General features: G+C 38.9%; 1 protein-coding gene across 1 annotated transcript; it reads left to right on the top strand.

The window, feature by feature from the left end:
* Window positions 1–575: 575 nt before the first annotated feature.
* Window positions 576–20938, top strand: LOC136860701 (cytochrome P450 6B4-like). The gene is made up of 3 exons (XM_068225553.1): window positions 576–789; window positions 12534–12785; window positions 18772–20938. Exons 1-3 carry the CDS (start codon window positions 612–614, stop codon window positions 18954–18956), a joined length of 615 nt encoding a protein of 204 aa, XP_068081654.1. The 5' UTR covers window positions 576–611; the 3' UTR covers window positions 18957–20938.
* Window positions 20939–26197: the final 5259 nt, after the last annotated feature.

Genomic DNA, 26197 nt, shown 5'->3' with positions numbered 1-26197 from the left:
GTAATAATATTGTAAAATCTAAAATATGATTGATTCAAATTTGAATGCAACGTTATAACACACTAGCCAGCCCTGAGGTGAAAGAGTAAGGTGTCTGCCACTTACCCAGAGAACCCACATTTTATTCCCAGCTCGTCCAAGATTTCTAACGGTAAGACAAACTGAGGAATGGTCTGATAATGGAAACGGCACACTTGGTCCAAAAAACCTAGACCTTGGACAGTCTAGTCTAATATCTACCGGTCATTTGCTCCTCTTATCAGGTCAAGCAATTAATTTGCTGTGTGTACCAGAGGTTTTCTTTCTTGCTGAAATAATCTATAGAACCACTTTCAATACGGTATGAAATTGAGTTTATTCCATGATATATTTTATGTATCGGATATATTAATCTGTTTAACGCATTCCGTTTATCCTTTTATCCCCTCTATTTCTACTCGTAGTTTACGTAACAAATGTCCCATCACATGTTATTGATTATTTGCTGGAATACATTATTCAATAGATATCGTGAAAATCAAATCGAACATCGACTAATGTCTTGTTAAATCACGTGTTTTCTTTCAGAGTTTACTGACAACTTGCTCGCAGCCCAAGTGTTCGTATTCTTCATGGCGGGCTTCGAGACTACTTCTACGACGATGAGCTTCTGTCTTCACGAGCTGGCAGTCAATCCTGATATCCAGCGCCGCTTGCAGGAAGAGATTGACTCCACTCTACTCGAGTACGGAGGGAAGATCACTTACGAAGCTATACAGAAGATGGAATACCTCGATCGAGTGGTGTCGGGTGAGTATTTAAATGGTCTAGGATGGAAATTATATCTATGGAAACTAAACAGCGCCATTTTAATAAATGAGCTATAACTAAATCAAATGAAATACCAGATCTCTGTATATCTCACTTGAGTAAAGGCACACGAATGTGAAAGATTGTGGGTGTGAATCCCGGTATGATTGTTTAACAATCAAAGATAGTTAATTTCAATATATTTATATGAGTATATATAACTCAATTGAAAGCATATGCATAAATGTGTTAATATAAAGGTCAGTATCTATCATATTGAGAAATGAGTAATCCTTGATTCCTGTTTAAAACGAATTTTGGGGCTGTAATAAGACTGCTGAATAATTTTCAAAAACGATAGCCACCTGAAGGGCTGGACCCTTGTGTAAAATTTCCTGCAGGAGCATAATGCTGGTGTACGAACATCTAGATCTCGTACAGAATCGAAAAACATGTAAAAGAAGCATTCCTAAATATCCACTCCTTACATTCCCTGTGAGATGTTTTTAAATAAAGTTATATCCTATATAAATATTTTCTGTTGAATTCTAATTGGCAAACCCTAATTGTTATTTATTTCACCTCATGAGACTCTATGTGAATCAATGGCTATGAGTTTAGATCTATGCCCACAGTAGCATGAGATATGTGTAGTCCTTGATTCGTGATTAGAAACGAATTCTTGTGCTATTATAAGTCTGTAGAATAATTTTCATAAACGATAGCCATCTGAAGGGCTTTTAGACAAATAACTGAACTTAATATGAGTACAGTCTTCCTCGGGTGGTGGTGGTCTACTCATTTTCTGTAATTAGTAATTAATAATAATTAATAATAATAAAAATAATTACAGGGCTACAGCCTCAGAGGAGAAGATAATTAATGTCGTTTTTAATAATATGGTTATGTTTGGCTGATTCAATGTGACGTTCTTAAACCTAGATTTCCTGCATAAGATGACCAACGCTACGTGGAATATTGAACGCATCATTCCTCAATTTGAAGGTAATGTTAGGTATTCTTCTTCTAAAGCCTTTAGAAAACCTCTTCTGAAAAGTAATTTGTATTACAGCCCTAATAATAAGATTATTATCGTCTCCTACATTTGAGTAGGCCTACCACTGTTTTCAGATTCTACTTTCCTACGTATACGTGGGATCAGTGGAGCAACTAGGCTCAGTTTCATTCTTGTCTAGGGTTTTAAGATCGGAATCAAGTTCAAACTACCAAGCGAAGTCACTGGTATTCTTATCTGGGACAGTCAATTGTCGAGTCGAGTGACTAGATCATTATCCATGAAAGTTTCTCCTACTTATTCCAGTTGTTTGAGACCGGGCGAGTTGGCCGTGCGCGTAGAGGCGCGCGGCTGTGAGCTTGCATCCGGGAGATAGTAGGTTCGAATCCCACTATCGGCAGCCCTGAAAATGGTTTCCCGTGGTTTCCCATTTTCACACCAGGTAAATGCTGGGGCTGTACCTTAATTAAGGCCACGGCCGCTTCCTTCCAACTCCTAAGCCTTTCCTCTCCCATCGTCGCCATAAGACCTATCTGTGTCGGTGCGACGTAAAGTCCCTAGCAAAAAATAAAAAAGTTGTTTGAGAGGTCACTGAAGTCACCTTGTCTCATTTTTTATTTTATTTGGGTTTTAAGGTCCTTCCAGGCCCCATATGACTTTTCAGAGGAATACACCTAGATTCGAACCACGGTTTTCTACTAAGACACTGTACTGCAGTAATCTATTTCATTGGACTTGTTGAATTTTCCATCTTTACCTTCCCAGCAGGGATTGAAGTGAACTGGAAAGATATCGTCTCATTTCCAGGAAAATATTCCTGCATTTTCGTTAAATAATTAAATGTATTAGTAATATCACTTTTCACCCTCTCTCCCCTCTCTGGAAAAGACGTTTGTCTGTCTTCTTCCCAAAACGATACCATGACTAAACCGCTGGGAGGAACTACATGAAATTTTGCAAACTCTCAGAAAGAACTGTTTTATTTCAATATATTGACGTGAAGATTCGTGAAATTGTTTAATGTACAAGCTCTTGATAAGCAATCTGCAAAGCCGACAAACCCCACGTTCTATGGAATGAACTCGAAAATGAAGGAACAAGCGGACAATGTATGGCTGCTGATGATTCTCAGACATACATTGTTAACGATTTTACCGTTAATTACATTTCTTGAACGATTCGAAAGTGTGACGGACGAATAAACATTAACTTCCCGCAGTGTGCGCTAGCAAGTCCAGTGGTTAGCAAAGCAGTAGGTGCCATTGCATGCCCTAGAGCAGACTGTGTCGCTGCACGTTGCGATGTCACGAATGAACCGCCCGTTTGCCGTGAAACAATGGCGCAGATACCCTTTACGAAATAGAATATACTGTAATAGAACAGTATCACAAAATTATCTGTTTCTGGAAGGCAACATTATAAAAGAACATAATGCAACTGGCATGTTTGAGTTCACAAAATACGTCAAAATTGAATGGATGAAAACCATAACGGTATAGGTGACATTTAAAAAAAGAGTTCAGTGCAGGGTGTAACTCCAGGAGGATGTATCCTTCACCAGCAAAGAGATACAAGTGATAGTGGTAATTTTTTTTGCTATTTGCTTTACGTCGCACTGACACAGATAGGTCTTATTGCGACGATGGGATAGGAAAGGCCTAGGAGTTGGAAGGAAGCGGCCGTGGCTTTAATTATGGTACAGCCCCGGCATTTGTCCGGTGTGAAAATGGGAAACCACGGAAAACCATATTCAAGGCTGCCGACAGTGGGACTCGAACCCGATTACTGGATACTGGCCGCACTTAAGTGACTGCAGCTATCGAGCTCGGTGATAGCGGTAATATTAGGCGCTCTAGTGATAGGTGGTATAACTACAATTAGCATGTTTTATATGAGTGGTGACGATGTTTAAGTGCCTTTTCTCTGAATGACCAAAATGCTACTTATACCGTTATGGTTTTCATCCATTCAATTGACATAAATCTCCCAGCATTAATTTCGGATAAGGTACTTTGTCTTTATTGCGAGAGATATTGAGAAGTATTTCTCAGTTTATTTCATTCGACTGTGTGCGGGACCCCTTTACCTTTACTCCATCTGCTAGCCAGTCATATCGTCGCCATAAGACCTATCTGTCTCGGTGCGACGTAAAGCAACGTGTAAAAAGTAAATCTTCAGTCAGCGGAATTAAATGACCAGGAAAATAGTTAATTGGTTGATCAGAGGAGTAACAGATGTTTGAAGCTCCAGCACTGAAAGCTAGACATTACATCATTCTGGACTTTTCTTTGGAAATGATATCCAGCTCTTTCTACAAATACTGTGACAGCTTTCCTTACTTTTTTACTTGTTTACCAAACGAATTTGCTGTGCGGTTAGGGTCGCGCAGCTGTGAGCTTGCATTCGGGTCATAGTGGGTTCGAACCCCACTGTCGGCCGCCCTGAAGATGATTTTCAGTGGTTTCCCATTTTCACACCCGGCAGATGTTGTACCTTAATAAGGGCCACGGTCATTTTCTTCCCACTCCTATCCCTTTCCTATCCCATCGTCGCAATAAGATCCATATGTGTTGGTACGAAGTAAACCAAATCTATAGAGAAAAATATCCAGTTTATGCAAAGCATGTTTTTCTGCAATGGGCATTATGAAGTGGCAATTAGAAGTCGAAGTTGTTAACTCTGGAAGAGGATATGAGGGTGGATTTGTCAAATATTCGGCCATAAATAAAGGAGATAATGAGAGGCTACCAAGCTCAAGGAGCACAATAATATTTCATCTTACACGACATTGTTTTAATTATTTATGAAAATTTGTAACAGTAATATGTATTATTCTGGGCACAGTTTACTTATTATAAACACATTACAAAATATACTCGTATATCATTAAATTATAAAATTTTCCACTCACTAAATTACATTTGTGCCTTTGCTAGTGAGATCTAATGTTTACGGTGCACTATGTCTTCTAGTATGGACTAGAACAAATTTGTTACTTTCATTGATCTTCCTCTGTTTCACCCTTGGCTTTGAAAACATGAAAGTGACTGATGCATGAGTACCTTACGCAGCCAGTTCCTGTTACGAATGGTGTGAAAATGTCGCTCGTATGGTCAGTTGATGAGTGCATTTCAGTGTGCTTGGCGGACTGATATGATATAGCAACGGGAAACTAACACATTCATCTTTCCTTAGTAGTACTTTCAGTGACGCCTTGCCCATCTATGACAGATGATGGGGAGCTATTGAGGATCAAACCTGCCTTCGTGCTGAACACTCAACATACATACAAATAATATTTCTCTTAATCTTCAAATTAAAATGCTTTAAAATACGTGTATTCCTTTTATTTGTGAAGTTCTACATAAGCCTCTCTTCGACCTAGTCGAAATTAGGAGTTCTATCTATAAAGTAATTGGAAATTCTTAATGGACTGTTAATATATCTTATGAATAAAAGTTACACTTTCCAGGTTTTATGCCGCATTGGAATGGATTCAAAATAGGTATTATAATATATCCTTAGGAACCCTATTGCGTGCAGTTGTACCTCGGAGTTGTACTTGGACATCTATGGATCTGCGTACTCTTGGGAAAGCAACATACAATTGTCCAAAACACTGGCGTGGGGAGATTTAACCCAACTTTAATGTTTATGCTGGTGACATTCATTGTGACAGAGAAGGCTAAATTTAGAGGATATTGAGTGCATTTAAGAACGAGTGGTATACTCGGTATGCACAGGTGCTAAATCTATTCTTGGATTAAAACACTTTCTTTCTGAAACTGAGTCCGTCCTAACTTCTGCATGAACGACATTTCTGTCTAGCTTCCGTAAATTCAATCTTGCTTCATAGCACAAACCAGCTTTATTAACTTCATTAACATTATGGAGTCAATAAAAACGTACGTTATTTATTTTACTGACGGATAGCATTTCTCACTAAACAGTCCACATTGCATCATTCTTATAACCCAGATGTGCTACCACTTGGAAGGCAACAGAAGTCAGGATGTACGTAGTGCCAACTCATGCCGATACATAGCTGTGTACTTACGTCATCATGACAATAACTTCGCTGACAGAAGCCAATTTTCCTATTTTTAAAATGTACAAAAGTCGTGGTCATGAGAGGTTCACTGTATTTTTCTTGAAAAGAAGACACAAAAATCTATAACTGTACAAATTTCAGCTGTTTAACCTTCTTATTTTCTCAATATCGCTGTGAATGACAGACAGAATTAAGCATTATATATTGTGACCGTACCGGCACAATTAGTATTTATTTCAAATGATATGCTTGGTAAGGAAGCTGGCAGCAAGCTTTCTTTGTGTGGATGCTGGGGGTATCGTCAGGTTGCGCAATACGAAGCCCGCCAGAGAGGCGCCCTCACCCGCCCACTGGGTGGCTTAAGGAATCCCCGAGCTAGGCACACGTCATAGAAGAAGCAGGAGAAGAACACTATTTAGCGACTCCATATTGGAAAACATCTGCCAGCGTACAGCGATGCCAAAGCGATCGGGCAAAATTTTATGCATTTTCGGCATAAATAAGGCTTAATTAACAATACTCCACCCGTTAGAGTAGTGGGCTGAATTTTGGTGGAATTATAAAGTCAAGAGTTCTGGTAGAAAATACTCTCCAAGCGAAAGGCGTTGGTAAACAACTTACATAATACCCATAGCGTACGGACGCGATGGCTGAAGCCAGATGCCTTTGGGGATTCCCTACTTCCCCTCCAAGATGATAAATTAATTACGGCAGATCCGCCGAACATATCCAATTCCGCATGGCATAGCGTACTTGTGCATATCCAAGTCACACAGTCTAGCGTATTGCTAATTTCGACAGGCTGGTTTATCCAGGAGCAGTCGAAATAAGAGTGGGGATGAAGTCACTAAACCGCCCCTACCACCGGGGCTAGTATAAGTTTTTTGCAGTTCCAGGGAACTTGAGTAGTCGTTGAGGAGCTTTCGACGGGAAACGACGGTCGCTTCGCTATCGGATTACCGCTCCTTGGTATACTCTGTGAACAAAGCGGCAGGGAAAATCTTTCAGTTTTTTTGTGATTATAATTTGTGATAGGCAACAGACGATTACGGTAATGAGATATACTTAAGATATCGGTTGCAAAGTAGACTAAGACTTCGTGAAAGATGAAGTAGGATTTTGCATAACAACTACTTGATAGTACGTAGAATTTCTCGAGCAGAACAAAGAACTGTATAAAATCACGCTGTTTCTGAACAGAGCGTAGGTCAGATTATTAACTGATTAACAATCTAGTGAGGAGTGCTCCTGAACTATTAAACCATACAGAAGATAGGGATAGAAAATTCTGCATCATACGAATGCAGGGAACGCCCGGTTTAACAGTGTAATAGACTAGCTGAAAGTAGCCGATATATTCATCTCCTTGTAACTGGCAGTGGGTAGACAAAGAAGTAATAGGAGTGAACGGTAACACGTGTGCAAGAAATTGATAAATTGTGTGAATTACAATCTAATTTCAGTGATCCGTGTGTTACTAAAATGGATTACGCAAGACAAGATATGGAACTTCTGAACTCCAGGACTACAGGATCCAGCGCCATGGAGTAATCCAACATGGGCAGGCCTCCGGATCCTCCGGACAGGGCCGAAGACGTCAACTGTTGAGTACAGAGTTATGTTTCTTACCAATGCTAGTATTTCCCTTTGTAAATAATAGTCATGAAGTATAGGGTTAAAATAACATATATAAATAGGTTTAATCCGCCCAAGAATGGTCGGGAATCCTTTTATTCATTTTTGTTTCAATAAATTAATTAGATATGGGAAGGGAGTGATCCTGTGTTAGTGTATAGAATAGGGGACCCCTTTTAGTGGATATATTTGCATGTTATTATAATTTGTTTATTTAGTGCTGAGAAGGAATTGAGGGGGGAAAAGGAATAGAATGATATGTAGATTAATAATGTAGATCTCATCTGAGCAAGTGCCTAAGTTACGTAGGGATTAGCGAGGTGACAGAGTCATCAACAAGTGCCCGTATGAAAGGAAAAACTTGGGCTAGAATCAGCACTATGTTCGTAAAGTCAGAAATAGCATGTTGTTGCATGGTAGTATAAGTTTTGGCTGTAACTGGTGATGTTCAAGGAATGACGTGCCGAGGTTTGAACCCCTGTCCTCCACTACACTATTGAGGTTAGATGTAGAAGGTCTGTTAGTGGTTTGGAAGGATTTAATAATTTAAATTCATTTGAATTTCATTATTATTATTATTATTATTATTATTATTATTATTATTATTATTATTATTTTCTTAATGTAACTTGAGCAGTGTTTTGATACTATACATTTCAAGCAAAAGGTTAGAAGATTATTATTATTATTATTATTATTATTATTATTATTATTATTAGTATTGTTATTATTTTACCTAAGGTATTTTGATTGATGATTTATACCGATAGATAGGGTAGTATCTGATAGGTACACACACTCGCCTCAGAGGCGGAGAAATAGGAGTATTGCTATGGTCAGGGGCTAACGGATGGTGCACTTTGGAAGGAGAGAAGACACGAGTCGAACTCCAGACCTCCAGAGATATGAGAGAATGAAATGTGAATTAACGGTCGAATTTGAGAAATGATTCTCGTGTACTGAATGTATGTGGGCTGGTCCGAGCATTGAATAAAATGTGCCAGTTTTCTAATGAATTAATTTGATGGACATAGAGAGAAAAAGGCCTAGCGGGAAGCAGGCTGAATGGTGTTTTTTTTTGTCTCCGGACCGTGGGACAAGTGTCAGCTGTGAATTTATGGCTGAGAGGGGAGAATCTGGAACAGGGAGGAAGATATACAAGCAGAAAGGTTGGTCGAACCAACATTCTGGTTTCTTTGAGAATAAAGACAGCAAGTGCTTTAATTGCCACCCCGTAGACCATGACCTACAGAGCAATATAGATGTTTATTTGTTATGACAGTTCGATACACGATTAGATTAATTAGGGCTTGATTACAGTACCCTGGATGGAGACGACCAGAGTCTCAGGTTCGAACCTCATGTGGGCACAGCAGCGATCAACAGCTCGCTAAGACAGCGGGTTACAACGGTTAAATTACAGCCATCGTCTTTATTGATACATGTGTTTGATATATTTTCTTTTTCAGGATGTGTTTTTGTTGGTTACTTTTAATCGATGTCGGTTTGAATCTAGACTTCGTGAAAGTCCACTGGTAGTGATTGCAAATGATAGTTCGTTGTTCAAGTCTGTGTTTATTTTATATGGAAGACTTGAGTCCTTTTTCTTTCCTTCTCCGTGTTTTAGTGACGGATTTCTGATATGGTCAGAATGTTCGGATTAATTATGTTTTTAATCTTTACTTCATTGATTCCTAGCGTTAGCCGACCATTCAAAGGCGGACATTTTTCTTTTGTGTAAATAGAGTCTAATGTGTAATACGGGATTCAGTCCCATGGAATACTCGCATTGGGGGAACATGGCTTGTTTTGTTTGTTTTTGTGAATATGATAGGGTACTCAGTGGTTTATGCTAAACCGGGTGATGACGCGCACAAAACAATTGCGATAATACACAAAACAATGTGTGTAGCATACATCCAAACTAATGTAATAATTATGTAAGCAATATATGACACAGGCAATTCAAAGTGATAGTATGTGAAAAAGTGAAATCATATTAACAACCTCTCGGTTATTCTCTGTTTTGGTAGAGAGGGATATGGATATCTACGTCTGTGTCAAAAAGGAAAATTTATTGGAGTAGAGAAAATAACAGTTAACGTTGCCTTTCACATAGATTTTGTCTGTGGAATGTGGAGGTAACAGCCGATGTCAATGGCAGCCCGGATTTTTCCGCTGCTAAAATAAGTGATTTGCTCATATTAATTGTGTCAGAAGTATCAAGAGTGTATGTAAATTTGTATATTTCACCGAGTGAGTAGTAAATTGTTCCAAACGATATCATGCCTATCTATACCGAAAAACATGCATCCAGAATCCTCTTCCGTTCATTGTAGGCCTTTAAGATAGCTTATGTTTGATAGCCTCTTTATGCCGCGAACGTTCTTCGGCCCTGAGGAGTCCGTGTTCAGACCTCAGGAACGGGAGAGTAGCTGTGATCTAGCTGAGTCGAATGGTCGATAACTCTTCATGTGAGTGGATTAAGTATACAATCCCAATGAGGAGAAATCGGCACAGACCGAAAAGATCCCTTGACTATCGACTTCCGTGGAGCATGGTCCCATGTGTTCGTGACCCGAAAGGGTTGGTTTGTTATCACATGGTCCCATGAGTCATGGGGGACGGTGGGAAATGTCCCAATATCGTCCCTGTTTTGTCAAAACGGCGAATGTGACAATGCTCTTCCCATCCAGTATTTCCCCGAAGACTGGTCACACCACCCAGCCACATCAGCATTCCATCAGAACAATTTTCGTTGAGTTCATTTTCCTATGCGCGTGTGTAAAGGAAAATGAACCTTAAATACATCACACTCTACGAGTGGGTAATAGTTGTACTTCCTCTTAAAACAATAATCACCACCACCACTACGAGTGGGTAAATGTCATGCAAACATACATTCCTTCAGTATGGTACAGTAAAGTTCATTTTCCTTTACACACGCTCAAAGGAAAATGAACTCAACGAAAATTGTTCTGATGGACTGTATATCAATATGAGGCTGGAAGGCGTGACCAGCCTTAAGGGAAATAATGGATAGGAAGAGCATTGTCACATTCGCGGTTTTAGCAAAACTGGGACGATATATATAGGCCTATATGAATAAATATTGTACAAGATAATAATAATATGAATGTGCTGCGTGACTACCGGGCGAGTTGTCGTGCGGTTAGGGGCACGCAACTGTGAGCTTGCGTTTGGGAGATAGTAGATTCGTACCTCACTGTCAGTAGCCCTGAAGATGGTTTTCCGTCGTTTCCCATTTTCACACCAGGCAAATGCCTGTACCTTAATTAAGGCCACGGTCGCTTCCTTCCAACTCCTAGGCCTTTCCTCTCCCATAATCACCATAAGACCTACCTATGCCGGTGAGCAAATTTTAAATTGCTGAGTGATTGATTTTAAATTATACCTTTAGTGTGTTGCAGGTAGAAAAGTGTTGAAAAATCTGCTCCTGAGGTATGTCCACCGCTCATCTATTCGGTCACAAATCATGAGTCCACAGCAAAAATGCATTCATAAAACTTGATCGGCCACGCTCAGCTTCATCCCTTTAGATTAGTACGGTCTTCTTTCGGCTGTTTAGTAACTAGACTTGTTCTCACCAACTTCGCGATGCTACTTTTAGTTTACAAATAAATTAAATGATAAGTAGGCCCAGTCAGTTTCCGACTTGCTAGAAATGGCATGGTCTGCTCTAACCAATAAATTGAGTTTCCACCTCTTAGTCCTGTTTCCTAATACAATGTCGGAGATGAGGTGAGGTGAATTTATAGAACATGCTTTCACGGCTGGATGCCCTTCCAGACGCCAACCTCAGTTGAGGAGCTGATGAAGATTAAATAAATGATGGTGAATTACATTGAGTAAGGAGATGGAAGGAATCGGATGTGGCCTATGAATCGCAGAACTTGCATGGAAGTGAAAATGTGAAACCACTGATAATTATTATCAGCACAGCGGACGGTTGGGGTTCGAACCTACGCGTCTATGGAATGCAGAGCTTGGCTCCATAGTCATACCGCGTCAATATGTGCGGCCACCCCGCTGGGTATGATCAAAGCAATAAATAATTAAATAAAACTTTAGCTTTATTCTTGTATTCAAAGTGAAATAGTTCATAACAGAGAGCTGATGATATGGATCGTTTTCTAAACGTTGAACTTAATAATGGCGAAGGTCTGACATATCTTCATTTCTACAGAAATGATGTTCCTAAAGCATTATTTTAAGTAAGGTCGCAGCAATCAGAGAAAATTGTACGAAACTGAGTCACTACATTTGATGTGTATATTTATTCACGTAAAATGTAAGGGCTACAGAGTTATAAATGAATTCTCATTCACATGATCAATTCACCTGATTATCCCAATGAGGATTTATTTTAGTTTAGCCTCTTCCATTGTTCTCCATGGCGTATTTTAGACATTGCTGCAAACAAGTTAATGATTACTGATTAAATACCAATTCCTAACACCCAGCTGGTGTTGCTGCTGTTGATGCGCATACTCGTGTGTATAATTGTTGTCTGTAAAGATTAAATTTTAGATATCTTCTCTTCACTTCAGATTAGTTTGCCAACCCATTAATCTTTAAATGAAATGGGTTCATAAAATATAGAACATAAACAAACCGAGGGTGGTCACTTATAAGCAGTGGGAATCAAACCTCAGACTACCAAATGTGAAGTTCTCATATCTTGCTATCTTTGGTTGTGATATTTATGTTATGACTTTTCGGTCACCGCTTACATATTTAGGATTTTAAAATGAAATATCACGTAATTTTGATCATAAGATTAACAGTCAAGTAAGTAAACTCAGTTTACTTTCAGCAAGGGGCCTTCCGTTTGTAGACCATGTATGAGATAATTGCCCTTCCTGCCCAGGAGCTGCTAATGGCAATGACTTGCGTGATATTTCCAACGCTTAGATAACTCCCGCTCTCTAATGATGTAGTGTGTTTGTGTTACGCAATGTCCTGTGTTAGACATGAAGATGTGTGCAATTACCATTATAAATTAAAGTTACTTGTTCACAGAGACATTAAGGAAGTACCCGCCGGTGTCTATCTTATCCAGGAAGTGCACCTTGGATTACACAATACCTGGTACCAACGTCAGATTGGATAAAGGAACTCGGGTCATAATTCCTGTGTTCGCAATTCAACGCGATTCTAGATACTACTCTGAGCCGGAGCAGTTTGATCCTGAACGTTTTACTGAGGAGAACAAGGCTCAGCGACACAACTGTACATATCTGCCGTTCGGCGAGGGTCCACGAATATGTATAGGTGAGTACAATGTAAATGTGTTCCTTCACCTGACCTATTATGGGCTTAGGTTAGACAGAGATGCGATTGAAACGAATTTCCTATAACGATATTCGGGGTCATCAAATCAACGCAGCGTTAATATCAAAACATAGGAAAACAATGTTGAAGACGTCAGTTACATCTGATATGTAATAACAACTTCTGGCTACCGACGAAACCCTGCACTCAAGAAAGATGGCAAAATACTCACAAGGGAAGGAACGCAGCTTATATGGCAGTTTGCAAGCTAATTGAGGGGTAAATCCTTTAAGTACGCCTTTAAATGTTTGAATCATATTTTTCTTTGGGTTTTATTTAATTTTAATAGTTATTCTATTGGGTATTAATAATTCCATAATAATTTCGCACGAATTATGCTTAATCGTCTCTAGGTTATCTCTGAGAGAGTCCTCTCAGAGTCACAGCGTGGGTTTCGAACTGCCAGAGGCACAATTGATCTGATCTTCTGTGCAAGGCAAGTTCAGGGATATAAAGTAATTCAAGCAGACTTTACTAGTTTGATGAAGCGTCGTAAATAGGAACGAGATTAATGAGCGATAAATTAGCCGTCAACTCAAGTTAACATTGGGGGATATTCCTTAAGGTTTTCTTTGGACGGATTAACATGATCTTTTATCTCCCACCTGAGTGTCTAGCATAGCAGAATTAAGGCGACACTCCTTAATTAATAACGTATTTCTGCTTGAGCTAGGCTTTAGATTATTATTATTATTATTATTATTATTATTATTATTATTATTATTATTATTATTATTATTATTATTTGTGGCCACTATCACGATATATCACTACTATCTTTTATAGGTAAAATTCTCGGAAGAATTCTGCTTAATCACCTCCAGGTTATCTCTGAGAGAGTTTCGAACTGCCAGAGGCATAACTGATCTGATCTTCTGTGTAAGGCAAGTTCACTAAAAACGCAGAGAGCAACAGAATCCTCTCTTCATAGTCTTTTATGATCTAGAAAAGGCACTTGACCCTATTCCAAGACCTGCTATGTGGGCGTTACTGAAACATTTTGGCTGTCCTCAGCGTCCTGTTGATCTGGTTCAGGCCCTCCATGACGGCATGACCGGATAGGTTTGCCATCAGAATAGGATCTCAGATGAATTTCCTATTATTCATGGACTGGCACAGGGATGTGTGCTTGCTCCAACACTATTCGCATTATTCATTTTTCATTACAATCCGTTTTCTTCTTGCTTGAGAACTTTTAAGTACAAGCGATCCCATAACAAAACAACTTGATAATGATCTCAAAATTAACTTCTCGAAACTTTTCCAGGCCACAGGAACAAAATTTTCTATCACAAATACACTGTGTCACAAAAATTAAATTTCCAAAATGCCAAGCTTTATCCTGCTTCAGTGGATTTCGATATAAAGTGCAAATCTCGCTTACCTAACTGCTGAATGCATTATTATCTCAATTTAATCCTAACGTGATTATTATTATTATTATTATTATTATTATTATTATTATTATTATTATTATTATTATTATTATTACCGTGTTTTGTTGGATCGCAGAGGTGAAATAAGGTGCTGGGCAGAATGGGTCTAACTACAATATCAAAAATTAATTCGAAACTTTAAATAAAGGTTATATTTCTTTTCAAAAAACAAACTTTCCAACTTTTTACTTAGTGAAATAACAATGACAAATTTTGGGATTACAATAGAAAACCCCAGAATAGGGAATTTAACAATTTTAGGCTTCAAGTCCTTAGTTTACACATTTACAATTTCAAAAGGTATTATTTAGACAAAGATATAAATCTCCCAAATTCAAGAGCACTTGCTCCAAAAGTTACAATCTCTAGCCTTCCAGAGGCACTTCTCAATATTACCGTACAATTTAGAAATCACAGAAAAGAGCTTACATGCTCTCACACTTTAACCAATTCCTTACAGCCTATTCAAGGCAACATTACATCGAAAATCTTAAAAATTTCTGGCCTCTCTAGGCCTAACTTATACTTTGCAATTCAGTACACAGGAGTAACTAGTACCCAAACTACTGGGCCTTCGTGGAAAAGAAAAACAGGTTAAATTACTGGCCCGCACAAAAAATAATTGGAGGCGTACAATTGCACTCCCAGACAATTAAAAAATCCTAATTGAGCTCTCTGCCCGATGATACAAGGGCTAATCGCAAGCTACTGAGGTGACTCGAAGGAAGGTTACGTTAATGCATTACAGGAAAGAAAAACAGTTACGAAATCGTAGACACCTCAAAACAAAACGCACTCTCTATCCCCGATTTAGAGTTTTAAGAATTTATGAAATTTTACATTAGCCGAAATAAGGTTTACATTTTAGAAAACAGAAGATTACATAATTAGAAATTTGAACCTTCCCCTCGTATAGGTCTTGCGGAGGTAGCTACAAAAAATAAGATTGGTGGTCATTACCTTGATTGCTGGTCTGTCTAGCGAAGAATGAGGTGCTCCGCCTCCTGTCTTAACACACCCACACTCTCAGAAATACGGCGATCAAGAGACAAGTTAGTCGGAAAGGTTGCAGCTTGTATACGCGAGGGGACGGTTCTAGAGGGTTCTGGACTAATCCGGATACACCCTCTCGATTTTATTGGCAGAATCAAAAGTTACACCCATAAAAACCAACGAGAAGCCTGTGATAGGCTGAAAAATAATTACAGAAAATTCCTATTGGCCAGATTCAAAACTGGCAGAATGAGAAAAAAGTGTTGCAAACCTTGAAATATATATAAAAATGAAAGTTAATTTACTTGAGAAAACCCATAAACGCAACATTTCTTTCAATAACAAATTCTTCTACCTTGCACCAGAGTGCATGACCTCAGTTTTTGTAATGACATCTATGGAGAAATGTCCAAACTTCTTGATGTACAGCAAAACAAAACAAAATAAATCCAATCAGTTTAGGAAACTTAGAAATGACAAACTTCTCAATTATTCAGTAGTGACACCTTCTGATTAATGTCCCAACTTCATGCCGTAGCAGTTTCACATTTTGTTGGATAGATGGAGTTCATTAAGGCGCTTCTTTTGAATGAGCGGAGTTGAGGTGTACCTCGCGATACAATTATTATTATTATTATTATTATTATTATTATTATTATTATTATTATTATTATTATTATTATTATTATTATTATTATTATTATTATTATTATTATTATTATTATTATTGTTATTATTATTATTATTGTTTTGTCACAATGGTTATTTTTATCATTAACATTATTATAAAGTTTACCGGCCCGAACATTATTTCACTGATTTTCATTGTAATATTTAACTTCACATTTTTAAGAAATTTAAGCACATTTTAACGTCTCGCGCGCTGACATAAATAACAGACCATTCGCATCTACAATGGTAATGCAATGAAATGGCGTATGGCTTTTAGTGCCGGGAGTGTCCGAGGAAATGTTCGGCTCGCCAAATGCAGATTTTCTGTTTTGACACCCGTAGGCGACCTGCGCGTCGTGATGAGGATGAAATGATGGAGACGACACATACATCCAGCCAGTGAAATTTACCAATTATGGTTAAAATTCCCGACCATACTGGGAATCGAACCCGGGACCCCTTTGACCAAAGGCCAACACACTAACCATTTAGCCATGGAGCCGCACATCTACAATGGTATACTGACAGGCCACATCATCATCATTGTAACATACTCAATTCTACACATGCCACAATATTTCCAATCCGCTATATATTTATTTATTAACTAATTTAAAGGGACAGGTATATTTACATCTCTAACTTTAAAGACACAATATTTGAGTTAGACAGACCTGTAATGTGCCGCTTGACGTGGCGTTATCCTCGCTATATCTTGCAAGCCAGCAACCTTTTAATTTAGCCCATCATAATGACAGGACGCATTCTTCGCTTAAATACTACCTTATCAATACACTGATTCTGCACTCGTCTTGAGACAACACACATTTTTGTTCTTGAAGTAATTAACCTAATAAGGAATTTGATTATGCACATATACACAAAAATTGGGCCACAGTGCCTCGTGTCGAGTAGTCAGCTGATGCAGTTTGTGGTAAATTCCCACCTCCCTTTCACCAGGTGTTCCACAGATTTGAATGGCCGTGACACAAATGATGCTATCTCTCCCAGACCCCAACAGTTCTCCCTTACAGATTATCAAAATAACCTTGACAGTAATAATTCCAAAGAGCTATCTGTGACTTCGCTGTTTCCCTCGTAGAAGTTCATGAAACCTACGAATAAATTCCTATGGTATTCCCACCTACCAGGATGGATGTCGTAAGTACAATGTTTAAATATCTAAGTCGTCTCCACTCCTCATTATTACTTTGTAAAATTTTCGTCCCTCCAGCCAACAGGCTTTTGAGATTTCCGAGTCTATCTCTCAAACTTAAACTTTGGAAGTCCTCTTCTTGATATTACTTGACGTAGGTTCGCCCTCTCGGACAACTGAATGCTGACTGACTATCTCGCTGTGGACGGGGTATTTACGCATTCTATAGAGATGCGGTACGCTGCATTATCCATCATTGTGCAATCGTTCCATTTGATGACCCGTGAACCGATTTCGTTGACTCAACCCAGAGATTTCGACTATTTTTCCAATCAGAATCGCTGATTTCTCCTGCTTCTTTCACGGGTGTAATTAATTAATTCCGTGTACGATGATTCCCGCGTATTTTGACTGTATGTCCTTGAAACGTGTAAATCCACCCTGCACTCAAGCATGCTGAATTCTCTCTGAACATAATTAAGAACATTTCCACCCTGTGAAGTTAGTTCATCAAATGTTTCACAAAATTCTTAATTATTTCCTCGCTAATGACAGTGCCTAAATCTCTCACAATGAGGGTTATTAGCCACAATTTCATTATTAATTACCCGAGGTCTTCCGAAATGTTCCGACCTCGTTCGATATTTTGGGGCTCACCTCCCGCTGTGAGTTGAAACGCCATGGGACACGAGGTGAGTTTGCAAGAAAAATCGATGAGCGTTTTTTTCTCTATCTCGCAGTTGGCTCTACATAGCCGTGCGGCGGTGCTTTCAGCACAGAATTATGGGCTCAGTATAGAATGATAAAATACCTGCAGATTGTTTTACTTTCTTCTGACGAATTTCACCTACAATACCGAGATCTGAGCCCTTCAAGGAGCGATGGAAATGCCAATTTCAACCATTTCAACCGTTTCAACTCTGAAGATACCTTGTCTATGCATAGTAAATACAATATAATTGCTCTAAAAACAAAAGAATGAGCACTTGACAAGGTATAAGTTCCTCTCATGTACACAATAGATATAATGTTATGTTTGTTGTGGGTATCCACAGAGTTTGTATCTCCATGGGAGGTGAATTATATTTTAATAATAAATATATTAAAATTTTATATACAAGGAATATAAAATACCACATGGATGTATGGATGGATGGACCTACGCAACTTTGATACATCAAGTATTTAATAATTTATATGTATTGCTCTACAGTTCTTCAAGATTGCTCGTATGATTAGTAGAAATTTTCTGAATTCTCAGTTATCAATATTTCTTTTCAAATGTCGCAGTTAACGCTATCTGAAGAAAATAGGGTAGGAGACGGCTTTGTGAAATGAGATAAGATATTTAAACCAGACACAGATATTGTGAATTATGCTCTGATGTGATTCATGATTATTTCTGCACAATGAAATGTAGCTAAGTTATAATTTACGAACGATTTATAGAGCCATATGCATTAAATTTTACTAAAAATGAAGGTGGTATATTGGTTTCTCCATATGTTATTTGTTTAAGAACTGGATAACTTTCATAGCAATTTTTGTCAACCTTCTAGAAAGGTTGAAACTAGCAGAAACTTAGAGATACTTGGGCCTGACAATTGTACACACAGGATGCGCCATATGTATTATACGAATAATGATTCTGTCTTCGGATGTGTTTCAGGCATGCGGTTTGGTTTACAGCAGACGAAGTTGGGTTTAGTCACCCTACTCTCCAAGTTCCAGTTCAGCGCGTGCAGCAAAACAGACAATCCACCACGTCTAGACCCCAAAGCTTTGGTCACTGCATCAATTTCTGGCGCATGGCTGCGGATAAACCTACGACCTCCGACGACGTCAGGTCATTAGTGTAAGAGTCTACTAAACACATCCACTTTATAAACTACTGTGCACCAAATCAGTATTCTATACGTTGTTGTTTTCCTCAGGGTTATGAAGTGCGGAATAGGATAGAGTACGAGGTACAGCTCTTAACTACACTATGAATAAGGTGGCATTCAAATGGTACATACGATTTTATATAATTTCTTTTTTGAAGGATTATTTTATTGTAATAATTGTTGCACAACAATTCACAGGTATTTTCTCGTTTCACGTAAACCAGGAAGAGATAGGTTTATTATCTATTTTCGTGTGCCAAAGCAGATGTGTTTTTAATCCGGTCATAAAATAAATAACATAAGAACATGTTCTTAAAACAAGTTACACCATGTTCAAAATGTTAGTGACATATGTAATAGATTCTCCATTCAATTTTTTATTATTTTACTTTACGCCACACCCACACAGATATGCCGTATGGCGACAATGGGACAGGAAAGGACTAGGAGTGGAAAGGAAGCGGCCGTGGCCCTAATTAAGGTACAGTCCCAGTATTTTCCTGGTGTGGAAATGGGAAACCACGGAAAACCATATTATGGGCTGCCGACAGTAGGGTTCGAACCCACTAACTCTCGAATGCAAGCTCAACGCTGCGCGCCTCTAACACATTCAAATATGAACCAGCGGAAATTTCATTTCCAAACTTTATTGATAATGTATGAATAAAAATGCCATCTTCGTACAGGCCATGAAGGCCTCGCAGTGGGATAGAGTGGTTAGCTATACGCCCGCCCGCCTTTGCTCCCAGGAATTAACCTGGCACTATTTTTTGTGCAGGCTGAGTGAACCCCAGGGCTGCTCCAGAAGTAAAAATATTGTTTCTTAAATTTTTCTACTTCCTGAGAGGAATCAAACCCAAGTCCATCCGGCTGTACAGAGGACGCATCTACTGCCTCGTCTAGGCAGCTCCCAATGTATTAAAAGCCTAATTAATAAGTAAAAGTAAATATTATTTTTACTTCTAGGAAAATGGGGACTTGTTTTATTTGTACTTCAGTCAATAACAGACCCTTTTAATAAACAAATATCCAAGCAAAGGGAAAGTATCAATGAATTACGGTAAAAAATCTGATGAAACTTCAATAGACTTACATTAATTGTTGACGAGTATAATTTAAATATTGAAGGATATTAATGTAATGTCCTGGACCTTCTGAGTACATGCCATGAGGAGGAGATTAAAGCAAAGACTTCCTCTAATTGTAACATTGACACTAATTGGAGTAGAATAGAATGGCCACTCTACCTACCGGAATTAACCTGATAGTCAATTTACGTGCAGGCTGCGTGAAATCGAGGGTCATGTTGACCCTCCTGTAGTGGAGATCTCTTTTTTTTTTTCTCTCTCGAATTCCCTCATGGGGATTCGAAACTACAGTATGTTCTTCCGGGTAAACCGAGCGCATCTTTATCGCTTAAACCACATGTTATTATATTTACACGAACTAGACAACCATGAATATTATGACCTTTAAAACAAACTATATTCTAGGATCTTCATTCGAAGGTTCACGTTGGTAGTGTGGACTGTGTCAGTTTATTTATGCTGTTAGGCATTTCATGCATCAATGATTTGGAATTACAAAAATGGAACAATTGTGAAAAAGCTGCTTCATAATATGGGTAAGCAGTCTGGTAGAGTACGCAAGTTGACGCGGTCCACACCGGAGGAAATATTAGACGTAGGCTCTATTCTAAGACTTTCAATTTAAAATTATTCTTTCGATTTCTGTTATTATTTGTGAACAGGCAACTTCATTGCAATAAAATGCAATGGAAAGACATATTATTACGTTATGTGTAACCTCGAGAAAAAGGACCAATGTAGGTAAATGCCACCTTAATACTGTCATGTTTTTCTTAAAATGGAAGATAATGTGTAGTTTTGAAATCTGTTACATCCAACGTACATTGTTTAGTAATACATTTAAGTAAACATGTTACGTAGAAATAAATCGTATATGATGAATACTATTGAGGCTACATTTTATTTATGTAATCCATTTACATTCATGCCTTTTCCCTCTCTTTCTTGGAAAGCTTTCATCACCATGATTAATGAGTGCTTAAAATGCTCATACAAGAAGAAAATAATTTAAGATATTCAATTACATTTTCTTTGAACTTCTCTGGTCACCCCTAGCACTCTCAAATCGTGAGCATGGACCGGCGACCACAGAACCACCAGCTGTCTTCGGCACTGATTCCACTTATTTGTACCAAGACTCTCACTTCCAACTTTTCTTTACTACCTCTCTAAGCAACCTATCCTTCTCTTTCTAACCGTATGACATCAGATTTGCGAGGTCTGTGGTAGAGTACACAAGTTGACGCGGTCCACACCGGAGGAAATATCACGTCTTTTCTAGGACGTTCAAGTTAAATTTCTTCTTTCCATTTCTGATATTATTTGTACTCAGGTAACAGCATTGCAATGAAATACAATGGAAAGACATATTACTACGTCATGTATAACCTCGAGAAAAAGGGGCAATATACGTAAATACCAGCTCAACACTGACGTGTTTTTCTTAAAATGGATGGTAATGTGTAGATTTGAATTCTCTTGGTAGCAACGTACATTGTTCATGGCTCTTTCATCTACTTTGCCTATATAAGTGATGATTACAGTAAAGAGAGAATCATTATCTTGTTTTATTTCTTCGTAAAACAATTATATCATCACCACTCAGTAAATATTTCCTAGGTTCATTTATCTATATAAATATTTTTTTATTTTTCTTCAGACTTCACATCTTTGCCTCGCACTTTTTTTTATCTCGGATTAAGAATGCAGGTGTCGAAAGTAGATTTAGTTTAATTTGGGTCTGTTTACCTGTTTGTTTTGAAATCAAGGGAAATCAGCAGGGCATAATTTCTCGAAACTCGTTAGTTAAGTTCAGGTTGAGGGTTGTGGACTAGGCTGTACAATTTGTTAGGGAAGGTTATAGCAAAAACGTGAGTATTGTGTTTGATACAAAATCGTACAACTGTCAACAGCTTGTCGGCAGTGAGACAGCCCCGCTCCTTGAGCTGACTGCATGAACGCGGAAAGAGGCAAGAGAGCAGTTTGTGCTGTAAAAACAAGGTGGTAATACGTGGAATCAAGGCGCAAACAAAACCACAGCTCTGCACCTGGATGAGTATATTATGTTTACCCTATACAATCGTGCAATTCATTTGTCGTTCATTAATTATGCCATATTCCTAAACAAGCTCTTATGTTGGTATTTGTAGGAGTATTTAGTTATCATAGGTCAAAATAATAAATTTTGGTTCCTACGCACAACCTAATGGAAGGTACATAATTAAATGTATTTTCTTAGCACGTGGCGTTTGTATACAAACTAACTACAGTATTTTGTTTCCTCGCCATAAGCTAATGCACTGAATAGAACGAGATATTAAACAAAATACAAGTGTTAAAAGCCTGTTTAGATACGCGGCCCTTCACTAGTTGTAACTGAAAGCCTTGCAAGCAGCTGCTAGGCTGTACCTTCCGTAAGAAAGCAGAGGTTACCCTGTTACTTTACCTGCATGAGCTGGAGCGCTGCTCGTTGAGCCGAATTTTGCCTCCTTTAGTCTAGAAGGGCACAAGTCAATGTTTTCCGTTTTGCTTTACGTCGGCCACGTGGAGCATGTAAACACATTCGTACTCACTGCACACCAGTGACTGTCAAATGAAATGAAACGGCGTATGGCTGTTAGTGCCGCGAGTGTCCGAGGACATGTTCGGGTCGCCAGTTGCAGGTCTTTCGATTTGACTCCCGTAGGTGACCTACTCGTCGTGATGAGTACCAGCGAAATTAACCAATTATGGTTAAAATTCCAGACCCTGCCGGGAATCGAACCCGGGACCCCTGTGGCCAAAGGCCAGCACGCTAACCATTTAGCCATGGAGCCGGACACTGTCAAATAACCATGGCACTGGTATATGTGTCTCTGACACAAGTGTTTGCAAACATGAAGTTTCTTACTGTGGACGTAGACCTTCGCACAGTCAATATAACACATGATGGTAGAAATGTTGGGGATGCTTCCGAATGGACACCGAGGACGTCAAGCTACTAGAGTTGCTGTTCAATATGTCCACCATTTGCTCGTTGTCATGTTTCCGTGATACCCAAACACGTGCAAATACTTGTGGATCCCGTGTATACATGCCGCTACATCAAAAATGCGATGGAATTGATCTTTCGTATCGATTTCACTTGCATATACCACACTCTTGACATGACCCAGTAGATAAAAATCTAGGGGAGTTAAATCAGGAGATCGAACTTATTAGTCTTTTGCGCTCTGTCCTACGGCGTGGAAATGTGTGGTAGAAATATTCACGTACACCAATGATGAAGCACCATTATGAAGAAAATACATGTTCATGATGATTTTCAAAGGTGTTGTTAATGTAGTTGTTTGAATCATCAGTCCATAGACTGGTTTGATGCAGCTCTCCATGCCACACTATCCTGTGCTAACATTCTCATTTCTACGTAACTATTGCATCCTACATCTGCTCTAATCTGCTTGTCATATTCGTACCTTGGTCTACATCTACCGTTCTTACCGCCTACACTTCCTTCAAGAACCAACTGAACAAGTCCTGGGTGTCTTAAAATGTGTCCTATCATGCTATTTCAACTTCTCGTCAAATTTAGCCAAATCGATCTCCTCTCACCAATTCTATTCAGTATCTCTTCATTCGTCATTCGTTCTATCAATCTCACCTTCAGCATTCTTCTGCAGCACCACATTTCAGAAGCTTCTATTATCTTTCTTTCTGAGCTAGTTATCGTATATGTTTCACTTCCATACAATGCCACACTCCAGAAGAAAGTATTCAGAAACATCTTTCTAATTTCTATATCAATGTTTGAAGTGAGCAAATTTATTTTCTTAAGGAAACTCTTCCTTGCTTGTGCTAGTCTGCATTTTATGTCTCCGCCAATTCTGCTATCGTTAGTTATTTGACTACCCAAGTAACAATATTCATCTATTTCCTTTAAGACTTAATTTCCCAATCAAATATTTCCATCACCACCTGCCTTCGTTCGACTGCACTCCATTATTTTGTTTTGGACTTATTTATTTTCATCTTCGACTGCACTCCATTATTTTGTTTTGGACTTATTTATTTTCATCTTATACTCTTTACCCAAGACTTCGTCGATACCATTCAGCAACTTCTCCAGATCTTCTGCAGTCTCAGATATAAAAACAATATCATGGCAAATCTCAAGGTTTTGATTTCCTCTCCTTGGATTATTCTAAATTCTTCTTTGATATCCTTTACAGCTTGTTCTGTACAAACATTGAAAAGGAGGGGAGACAAACTGCAGCCTTACCTCACTCCTTTCTGGGTTGCTGCTTCTTTTTCAAAGCCCTCGCTTCTTATCACTGCAGACTGATATTTATACAGATTGTCGATAATCCTTCGTTCTCGGTATCTGATCACAATCACCTTCAGAATCTTAAATAACTTGGTCCAATCAACATTATCGAATGTCTTTTCTAGATCTACGAACGCCATGTACGCGGGCTTGTCCTTCTTAATTCGATCCTCTATGATCAGACGTAAAGTCAGGATTGCTTCACGTGTTCCTACATTTCTTCTGATGACAAATTGATCTTCTCCCAACTCAGCTTCAACTTGTCTTTCCATACTTCTGTAAATAATATGTGTTAGAATTTTGCAGGCATGAAATACTTAACTAATGGTGCGGTAGTTTTTCACACTTGTCAGCACTAGCTTTCTTGGGAATAGGTATAACAACATTCTGCCGAAAATCGGATGGCACTTCTCCTGTCTCATATATCTTACACACTAAATGGAATAACCTTGCCATGCTGGTTTCTCCTAAGGCAGTCATCAATTCAGAGGGAATATCATCAATTCCAGGTGCCATGTTCCTATTTAGGTCTCTTACAGATCTATCAAACTCGGACCTCAAAATTTGGTCTCCCATTTCATCAAGGTCAACAGCCTCTACTTGTTCCACAACCAAATCATCTGCATATTTACCTTGATACAACTGTTGGACAGGTACATTCTCAAATACGCCGGTAGTTCTTCACGAAGGAACATTCGGTAACATGCTCTTCTCAGACGTGTAGGGTCCAGTTAGGTCATTGCTAATGATAATAGTCCATACATTGTAATTCGCTGAAGAAAGCCCTACCGAATTATATATGGGTTAAGGACAACGTATGGGTATTATGGACATTTAACTCACCATTCCGCGTAAAATAAGCTTTGTCTGTGGCTACTGTGTCGTATCGTTCAGAAACTACGTAGGCTACGGAATCCCCGCCTTTCTAGAAAACCCTCGTCTTGCAAATTATATGGTCGCAAGGGCTTTTCACTGAAGACCAAATGCATAGTCCATTGGAAAACACCAACAACGCGTGCAACACTTTGCGAGTTTCTCTCCATGAACCGTTCAGTTATGTCGAAATTGTCGGCTTCTACTGCTAATACTTGCCGTGTTATTTGTCAACCACAGTCTCGATAGGTCGGTAAAACACTACTACTATGGCGTACTTGCTAGTATGCCTATGGAGAGTGTGGCGATCAGAAAAATCCTTCTCTGCGCAATCGGATGGTACCTTTAAATTACGATGCCCTTTACCGTAAATAAGGCACTAGTTGGGTAGCAAATGCTAATGTCCTCCGAACAACAGCTCTTGCCCTAGTATACCCCGTTGCAGAATATTGTAGCCCTGTGTGGATCAACAGCACACACACAGGAAAAGTTGATGTCCAGCTGAATGATACCATGAGGACAGTGTCTGGCACACTCAAATCCACACCACTTAAATGGCTGCCAGTATTAACTAACATCCATCCTCCTCACCTTCGAAGGCTAACTGCTCTGAAGAAGGTATGGCTAAACTATTCTGCAAATACACTCTTGCCAATTCATCAGGACTGCAACCCTCAGAAGCATGGAAGATTAAAATCTCGACATCCATCATGGCAACTAGGAAAGAGACTGGTTGAATCACAGTACAACATGAATAATGCCTTGAGGGAAGAGTGGGCTGCTTCAAACCCTGACCAGCTAGGATTGATATCTGACCCTTGTAGGAAACTTGCTGGGTTCAACTTGCCAAGAAGTATCTGGGCTTCGTTGAACAGGGTGCGGACCGGTCTTGGAAGATGCAACTTCTGGCTCCACAAGTGGGGAAAAATTTCCAGCCCCCATTGC

The sequence above is a fragment of the Anabrus simplex genome, chromosome 1 (genome assembly GCF_040414725.1).
Source record: "Anabrus simplex isolate iqAnaSimp1 chromosome 1, ASM4041472v1, whole genome shotgun sequence".
NCBI lineage: Eukaryota > Metazoa > Arthropoda > Insecta > Orthoptera > Tettigoniidae > Anabrus > Anabrus simplex.
Note: the sequence above shows the minus strand (reverse complement) of the source record. Positions and strands in the feature narration are given on the sequence as shown.